The sequence below is a fragment of the Plutella xylostella genome, chromosome 15, assembly GCF_932276165.1.
Source record: "Plutella xylostella chromosome 15, ilPluXylo3.1, whole genome shotgun sequence".
Lineage (NCBI taxonomy): Eukaryota > Metazoa > Arthropoda > Insecta > Lepidoptera > Plutellidae > Plutella > Plutella xylostella.
This window is the reverse complement of record NC_063995.1, coordinates 6062621-6071768: the sequence shown is the minus strand read 5'-3', so window position 1 is coordinate 6071768 and position 9148 is coordinate 6062621. Positions and strand designations below refer to the sequence as shown.

Here is a 9148-nt window from a genome sequence, read left to right as displayed (position 1 = left end):
GCGACTACTTGATGTGTCTTCATTCAAAATTAGACTGATGCTAAACAATGTCAAAACAGATTGGATCGTAGGCACAGATAGTTAACAGGTTAACATGGCTATTTTAATTTGATATACAATTTAAAAGTACTTACTTATAAAACAAAAAAAGATCTCAAAAATATAAACATAATACATGGATATGATGATTATAATTAATTATAATTGCAAGTAGTAATTGACAGATAGTTACTCCGCCCGGGGAAAAGTTAAGGTGGTAAACACTTTTACATGTCCGGTAGACTATGACTACATGATCGGTCTTAGCACTAGATATCTAGATCGACGCTCATTACCGGCAAAGGCAGACCTTAAAAAAACTTTTAGCAATTTAGATAAAACTATCTGACTTTTTTGCTGTAGGTAATAATAATATTTTTGTTGAACTAGTTAGGTACCTACTTATTTAAAATTTCAAACATAAAGTGAGTAGATATTTGTGCTGATTTCATACAGCCTAACTTTCATCCCGAAAACAATATCTATGATTAATAAGAAAGGCAAGTTTATAACAAGTATATTTTATACTTGGATAGTGGGTGCAGCAATGCACCTCTGCCTACCCCGCAAGGGAGTACATTAGTACAAGGCGTGAGTGCGAGTGCAAGTTTATAACAAGTATATTTTATACTTGGATAGTCCGTAAATTGTCTAAGGCAACAAATGGAGGAAAACCGTCAACAAAACAAATATGTAAAACAATTACGCCATGTACCTATAAGGTACGTACTTCATCATTATTAAAACGCGCATTTCAACTACCTCTACCTCAACCCTGTGTTGCGATACATGAGTGTGAGTGTACCTACGCAAAAGTGATAATTTTTAGGCAGCATAAATCGCTCTAGTTTTCCTAAAAAATATTCTTTACACATAATAGGTAGGTATTTAAAGACCACCTTTCAGAAACTTTTATATGAAACGCCAAGGCTTAAACAGTTTATAACAATAAAAAGTAGTTAATATTGAACCTTTCTTTTTTTAAAACAGGGTAGGTACCTCATGGTTTTTTGCATAAAGTTTTTATTAAATTTAATAAACTTTACTAGTCGGATAAATTACTGATAACTAACAGAGATTCAGTAAGACAGTGGCAATGGTGGGTAGATATGTAATAAACTTGTGGTACAAGTTTTAATAGAATACATTTTTATTAATTGAACAATTATAAAAAATACAAGAAAATTATAATTAACAAAATTACAATATCATGTTTCGAGTTTAAACTTCTTACCTTAGAAGTAAAGTATCAAAAATCTGATTTTAAACAGGAAATACCACAAACAATATTTTTGTTAAGCATAGAAAGTTTAAATAATGTAGGTTTATATAATATATATAATTAAAAATGAATTCACACCTAAATAAATTATGTGCAATATAAAATTTGTACTTACTGAAATAAGCCTTGTTCCATATAAATTATAATCACGTAGGTATTTTTTTTATAAAACACGCAAATAGTTACAACATCGAATAGGCCCAGATAAAAAAAAAAAACAAATAATAACTACTTCGATGTTGGTACCTAATAGGAAATTCTAAATTAAGGCCTTTTATTAAAAAAAAATATTGTTCAATAATGAACATTTGAAACGTGGAAATCTGACATAAAAAAAACAAAAAAATATTAAAATGATTAAAATGCTCCCCACGAGAATTGTCATCAGATAATGACAATTATACAGTTACATGATTGATTACATCACAACCTATTAAAATAAATAAGTAACCAAGCGCCAATAATCACAAAAAACTAGTTTAATAATATGTCATACATTATCAAACCATCAACTTAATATCGTTAAAACTTTTTTTACAGCCACAATTAGGAAAAAAAATGACATATGACAAAATATATTATGTTGCTGCTTTACCCAGAAAGTTACTTTTTGTATAGGTAATCATACTGAAAATTCATGGAATTATTAAGTTGATTATATCGCCAATTTTTCCAATAACTTTATAAATATCGAAATAATTGCCCGGGTTTATTTATTACATAATATTAAATCAAAACTATGGTAGTTGATTTTATGTGCATAAAACATTATAAAATCAAGTAAACGTAATTTGAATTAAGTATATATATATATATATAAGTATGTATATATATTGTACACAAAAAAATCAATTGTTATGCATATTTACGTATAAAAACTGCTTGACCTGCAACAAGTTTTTAAGTCATTGATATTTTCTTTCAAGAAGTTTCCTTTGTTACAATATTATGATTATAACACAGTAACTTACATTTTCTATCAAATGTCATTTTCATATTTAAGCGCATAAACTTTCATCCCGAATTACATAGTTAATATTATTACGTCTAACATTTCGTCATAATCTAACACAAATTATTATCCTGTCTACCACGCTTTCTTGGATAGTGAAAAACCAGTACAAAAGCATGCACTTAATATTTTGTTCCACAGTATATACCTATATATAATTATACACATAATCCTAATTATATTTTAGCTTTTGTACATTACTACACCACACTTGCGATTATTATATTATACCAACAAATTTCGGTATGCTTATTTTCTTCAGCTTATCAAGTCAGGCTATAAATCCTTCTAACAATAATCGTAACTACATAATTATTAGCGTCATAAATTATTAAGTTATCCGATCAATTGCTATATTAGAACGATTAGCACGTATAAGCGCGCAATGCCAATGAGATTGCTTATATATCGAGCTTTCTAAAACTACAGTCCCTTGTGCCAACCAGCGTAGCGTGCTATGCTGGAAGTTAATTATTCTAAGTCTACTGGAACAGTCAAACCGCTCAACTGCAGCCCTTCGGTTCCGCCGGACTGTCGTCCTTCTGGGCACTAAAGTCTGTTTTCGATGGCCCTGCCTGTGCATCTTTATCTGAAAGGGGATTTTTAGTTAATATTACACATTAAGGTGAAATAGTATATAATAGATCTACATAAAAATATTCTATATTTATACAATGTCCCCTATAGTGTTAACCCCGTTCGCTTTTATACATTAGCTCACGCATGTAAGCTACAAAGGCATAAGGGGGACTATATAAATGATACATCAAGAATAGCTTAACTTAGGGTTCTGTAGTTTATAATGCTGTAATACATTGTTAGTTTTTCTGTCAAATGCAAGATATTTAAACAACAAAATCTGCCTTGAAAAAGTATTATTAGGTAAGTACCTACACCGTTTAAAGTTATTTTATCCCTTACATTTTGTCATTATTATCCATATTTACCAGTGATACCTGCATGGAGATGGCATAACTATAGTGAAACGTGACATCGTTCTCGTGTCTATTAAAGCCAATGGCTACACACATCTGTCCACGACAACTAGGTACCTACCTAATAATCTGTCGGACGTCATCGGACGTAGTCAGTAACGTCACAGATATTCATTTGTTTGATAACTTAGATACAGGTATCGTGTACTTACTAAGACACGTTTTAATAAGATTAGAAATTTTCGGTACTTTGTATTTCATGCAATTTTCCATTATATTACATACATACGAGCACGTGGTACATGATATTTAGCATAATTTGAATCCAAGGGCTCTTGAAAGAAAGGCAATCATACTTAGTTATTATACCTATAGGCTTAAAAACATAGGAGGACCCTTCACCAATAGGTTGCTATTTAAAAAAAAGGCTTGCTGAATCTATCATACATACAAAGACAGGACGGATAACGTGAAGGTTATGGCAGTTTGGAAGCTAATTACCGTTTTAACTTTTTGTGCAACATAAAAACAAAACACTTAATAACTAGTGTATAAATAGGTTGGAATAACTTACCAGGAGTGACTATAGTGACTCGCTGTAGTCGTAGTGGCAAGTCAGCAGTTGTGAGCGATGCTCCCGCAGGCTGTAAGATGTCTGGCATCGCGTTACGCCGGCCAGTGCGGCCTGTCTCTAAGAACTCTTTGGGTACTTCCTCACCAGACCTCTCCATGATTGCCATCATTCTGAGAACTGGAATATAATCATTGTATTGTAATGAAGTAAAATGGGAAGACACCTCTACAAAATTGCGAACACATAATATTGCATGTTATGTATTATTTATTTTACCAAATATTTATACAGATTGTTTGATGGTAATATATAAAATGACCACGTTAATAATTTTAATAAAGGGTGCTCCGGTAATAGTGAACCAACGGAAAGGGGTAGGTCCACTATTTACGGGTACCTGTATTATAACTACACCAAATGTACGTAAGCTTCTAATAATAGTGTTAGTAACAAAACAATAGCCAAAGAATATAACTTAATGTATAAAATAATAATATAATTATAATATATACCTACATAATATACAACTAATTTAATTGTAAGAAAACTTATTTATTGTTAAAATAGTGCGTCATATGCGATTTCTAAATTTTACAACTTCTGAATATGCGGCCATTGTGACACTGGCGGCACGGCAAGCCACCTAATTATTATGTTAATTTTGTAGAATGCGTAGCATCCTTTTGTTTTTTTCATAAATTTTCTCACACAGTCTAACAATGCTGTGTTTATTCCAAAAATTTACATTGAAAAAAAACACTATGCGAACATGCAGAGTTATTAAAACCCTACTTAAGGACCTACTTAGGTACTTATAAATATCATGTTTTAAATTAAAGCGTTTTGAAGCTACAAAGTGAAAAAATATGAATGTAGGTACAAAAAAAAATAAAACATCGCAATTATTAATGGTGCAAAAACCAATAACGATATGACATAATATAAAAAAAACACGCACTCACGCCTTGTACTAATGTACTCCATTGCTGGGTAGGCATAATATATTTAATTTAATACAAACATTATTCCATATATAAACAATTTTTTTTTATTTCTCAGTTTTTTTGACATTATTGGTTTTTTAAACAACCTGTATAGGTATTTTGTTTTTTTTCTCGTAATACCCACGGAAAAACCAATATTTGTTTCGGTTAAAATCGTCGACGTAAGGAAGTATTTTAAATACCTCCTTAACAATTTCCCACGATGATTTAAAATGAACAATCATGGTAGTCATTTCATTGCATATAATTAGATTTATGTATTAAAATATAATGAAATACCTACTTATCTAAAAGTAGCAAATTTATTGATTCTCAAACCAGCCTCGCTTGCGAATCAGCTTCATATCGATACAAATTATGTCAGTAGGTATTGACAGTATGAAAAAAGGATTGTTACTGTAAATGAGCGCTGGTGCAACGGTAGCTACAGTTTATATTACCTATATATTAAATTATAGATACAATATTAATTATATGCCAATCAATAGCAATTTGGCATATAATTGTTATTGTTTCTGTAGTGAAACAAATGCGAATGTTAATTTCTTTCTCTAATGTTATTTGTAATAACGATATCCATCACCAAGTTTTATCATTGGTGTTAGACAATGCTTTATATGTAAAAGCCCAACATTAGCTAATTAAAATATAAAATAATGAAATGTGGGACAGTCTTATTTTTATGTTTTAAATAATGTAGGCATTTAAGCTTTGAAACAATAAAATAAACACAACAAAATACTTATTTGGCAGCATGCATGATTTAAGTGCAATGTAGAAATGAAGTCTCAGAAAATTCCATAATAGTTTAAATTTCTAAAAGAAGAATAAGATTTGTCAAAATTAGTCAAATTTAATGTTGACATAGTTTTGTCGGTGAAAATGTCTAACATCCTGTATAACATATTAAAAATAAAATATGGGTTTTCCTTAGTTTCATTTCATCTGAATACCAAGCTTAACGGACATAAATAATGGTAGCTATTAAATATTGTTTTATGGTTGTGTACCATTTCATTCCAAATATCTTCAGTGTGTGGGGGAACAACTGACCAACTCGAAGAGCCAAGTCCCAATTAATGTAATTTCATTCAAACCACATCATGCATTCCTGGAGATCAAGTTTTGAATGTTAGTGTTTAATTGAGCTCAATGTTATAGTCATAGCAAATCAATGACATGTTTGCAGCCTGGGAAAATTGCGTTAAGTGTATTTAATTAAAACAATAGACAGACATCCTGAAATTAAATGATTAAAACCAATTTTTCTAGATAGATATTATTATCGCCGATTTTTATGAATACAATACACCCCTAGAGTGTGGAATGATGTTAACAGTTTCCACATTTGAGTGAATATTAGTAGGTACCATAAATTAGGTTCTAAAATTACATTAATTAGACTAAAAATAAAATTATGTCGCAAACTATGCTGTGTTAGTTTCATAACTTGACCATGTTAATAATAAATATTTCAATTCAAACAGTTATGAAGGTGATAGCCCCAATCTATTTGATATTTATTGCAAATGTAGGCCACAGGACTTTCATTAAACAAGCACTACTTTTGTAATCAAAGCGATAATGATAGTTCTATAAAGGAGAGCGATAAGCGAAGCTCCAGCATGCAGGCAGCTCCGTAGTACCTGAGCGTGTCGTGATTGGGGACTTCCTACACTTTTTTATTCTTCCACCTCGAGTCCCTGGCATTTTGTATGTGGAACGAACTCTGTCGTAATTCTCAGAACTCAGGCACTAAACGAAATAAAAAGGATAAATGTTTATAACACACAATGTTGATTGACTTACCTATTGTTTTATATTTTACTTACAAACGGAATACACTCACTCCTGACTCTTCATGTAATAATAAATAAGTTAAACACCAAAACTGTTTTCCTTTTTACAGTGTAATTCTATGTAACATTATTAACTTAATGTGTTCTCAAAATCAAAACCAAATTGCACAAAAATATGACATTGACATGACAAGAAGTGCCAGACAAAAGAAAAATCATTCTCGTTCCGAATCGGAGAGATGTGCACAAGATCATACTCTAAAAACCGATAATATGGTATCGATAGCGTAACATAACATCATTATTTAAAAATCACCACCACACTTTATTATTTTTTTGGAATGGCAACAAATACTCGCACATGTCAAACAAATGTCAAGTTCGTCCTCCCACCACAGCTGAATCTGATTTCGTGAAATAAAATTGCTGCTTGTATTTATGTAATTCCAGGGTATTATTTCTCTTTGAGGTATGTATACCCAGTTATTGTGCACGTTTGATGATGATATCCTTGCCTCTCAAAGTTTACATTGTTTGTGTTTTTTTATATTATAGATGCTCCGAAAACTGGCGGTAGGTTCGAGCCTGGTTGCTCTAATACCCATTGTGAAGGCGGCAAGTCCTATAACCAGTGATGCTGGTTCAGGACCACAGAAACCCCCTAAGATGAGGCCTTCGGAGCTCCCCATCTACGACTCCCCGCATGCTGACTATGCAGAGTATGTGGCGGCCAAGAACAAACAGCCAGAAGTCAGCTACATAAAGTCATCGCTGGAAACACCTGTATCAATTGTTCGTGAGAAGGTGCAGACCGGCTGGCAACATACCAGCATGGTCACCGATACTGTGAAGGACAAATATCATGAAATTCAGGATAGATCTGACTGTAAGTTATACATTTGCTGTAAAATTTTGGTATTACTTTATAAGTATGATAGTGAAAATAATGTTTTTAAACAAATGTTATTATAATTTCAGGGATTGTCAAGTATCTTCGTGAAGAAGATAATAAAGAAATAAGATATGGAGCAGTGGTGATGGGTGGTTTGACTGGTTTCATCTTTGGTTTACGAGGTGGAATATTCAGGGTAAATTTAATACATTATACTTAATAACATTTTTAGCCAGTAATCACTCATAAATACATATTTATAGTAAATATGCAATAAATACAAAATAAATGTTTGTATATTTTTGTTTGTAGAGATTGATATATTCCGGTGTTGGGACCACAGCAATGGGATCTGTGTGTTTCCCTGAGGAGACCAAGGAAATAGCTCGCAACAATGGAGTACTAGCAAGGACATACATCAACATAGCTTATAACTTCTTATATGGAGGTAAATATTGTGCAGTTTCAAACAGTTATTGTCTTACAAATTTATCTGATTGAATAAAGCCATCATGATTCATTTCCTTTAGTCAATGTAATGTGTAGGAAGAATTCATTGTACACTATTGACTGTGTTGGCTACTATCATTAATTGAACATAGCTTTATTTTATGAGATAGCAATTACCTATAATCATTAAATGATCATAGTCAATATTACCTTTTCTAAACACCTTGTTCACTGTTTTCCTAAATCATAAAAAAACTGCAATATAATGATCCTATTGAAATTTAAAGTATGAACCTGGAACATTGTTCTTTTGTATTTTAGTGAAACCTGGAGATCCTCAGCTGGAGGTGAAATTCCCTGAACTGTCTTTGCCAAAAGACTTTTCAGAGTTCTTCAGCATGGTCATCAATTTAGCATCGTCAGCGAAACAGGCTATCATGCCACCACCGGTCAAAGAGGATAGTAAACCGTCAGAAAAGAAAGAATAGGTACAATAATAGGTAAAAAACATTGGTGATTGCTGTTTGATATGGAAAAGTAGTGTCTGCTTTGCATGCATGTCTATGCTTTTGCAGTGTGAATTTATGTGCTTTTAAATATTATGATTTCTTGTTAAGTCCTTGAAGTACCTACTCAATACTAGATACTTTTTTTTTCTTTTCAGTAAACTATTTCAAGTGAAGTGTAATCAAATCAGGTACAATAATTTGATCAGTCAATACCCGGATAACATCATGATACGACTACTACTGACCCTACAGTTGTGTATAGTAATTTATTAACTGACAAGGTGTATGTATGCAAATATAAATAAAGCAGAATAGATATACTTAGAATTCATTTGTTTTTGTACACTACATAAGACTTCTGATTCTGAAAAAGTATATCTTACTACTAAGATAGTGATAGGATGTTGGTATGGTAAATACTTAGTAATACCATTGGTAGGTACACGTCGAGATCTTCCAACTAGTTTCATCGCAGCAGGTACGTAATAGAAATGACAGCTCGGTACCTATACTCTTAGTAGTTTATCAGTGAATACTAATAATGCCAAGGGGTCTACCATCTATATAGTTATCCTCGCAAAGTCCTATCAATAAAAAAAAACTAGGTATCTACATTATCCTTATTTATTATTGAATAAATACATTCAATTCA

General features: G+C 31.8%; 2 protein-coding genes across 4 annotated transcripts; one reads left to right on the top strand and one right to left on the bottom strand.

The window, feature by feature from the left end:
- Positions 1–2261: 2261 nt before the first annotated feature.
- Positions 2262–6862, bottom strand: LOC119691159. 2 transcript variants are annotated; one of them, XM_038107818.2, is made up of 4 exons: positions 6679–6862; positions 6493–6601; positions 3843–4019; positions 2262–2922 (listed from the first exon to the last, which is right to left on the bottom strand). In XM_038107818.2, exons 2-4 carry the CDS (start codon positions 6554–6556, stop codon positions 2837–2839), a joined length of 327 nt encoding a protein of 108 aa, XP_037963746.1. In that variant the 5' UTR covers positions 6557–6601; positions 6679–6862; the 3' UTR covers positions 2262–2836. The 2 variants fall into 2 exon arrangements, with proteins under 2 accessions (XP_037963746.1, XP_037963748.1); XM_038107820.2 differs by having other exon boundaries at positions 6696–6862.
- Positions 6863–6975: 113 nt separating this feature from the next.
- LOC119691158 (MICOS complex subunit MIC27) lies at positions 6976–8823 on the top strand. Of its 2 annotated transcripts, none has more exons than XM_048625856.1 (6): positions 6976–7114; positions 7201–7531; positions 7624–7733; positions 7850–7985; positions 8309–8475; positions 8652–8823. In XM_048625856.1, the coding sequence occupies exons 2-5, from the start codon at positions 7201–7203 to the stop codon at positions 8473–8475; spliced, it is 744 nt and encodes a 247-aa protein (XP_048481813.1). In that variant the 5' UTR covers positions 6976–7114; the 3' UTR covers positions 8652–8823. The 2 variants fall into 2 exon arrangements, with proteins under 2 accessions (XP_048481813.1, XP_048481812.1); XM_048625855.1 differs by having other exon boundaries at positions 8309–8487.
- The last annotated feature ends 325 nt before the right edge of the window (positions 8824–9148 follow it).

Coding starts and splice junctions, on each gene's coding strand:
- LOC119691158 (XM_048625856.1), top strand. CDS start 7,201: ATGCTCCGAAAACTGGCGGTAGGTTCGAGCCTGGTTGCTCTAATACCC. Junction 7,532..7,623: donor AATTCAGGATAGATCTGACT/GTAAGTTATACA, acceptor TTATAATTTCAG/GGATTGTCAAGTATCTTCGT. Junction 7,986..8,308: donor TTATAACTTCTTATATGGAG/GTAAATATTGTG, acceptor TTTGTATTTTAG/TGAAACCTGGAGATCCTCAG.
- LOC119691159 (XM_038107818.2), bottom strand. CDS start 6,556: ATGCCAGGGACTCGAGGTGGAAGAATAAAAAAGTGTAGGAAGTCCCCA. Junction 4,020..6,492: donor CCCAATCACGACACGCTCAG/GTACTACGGAGC, acceptor ATTATATTCCAG/TTCTCAGAATGATGGCAATC. Junction 2,923..3,842: donor AGTCACTATAGTCACTCCTG/GTAAGTTATTCC, acceptor ATCCCCTTTCAG/ATAAAGATGCACAGGCAGGG.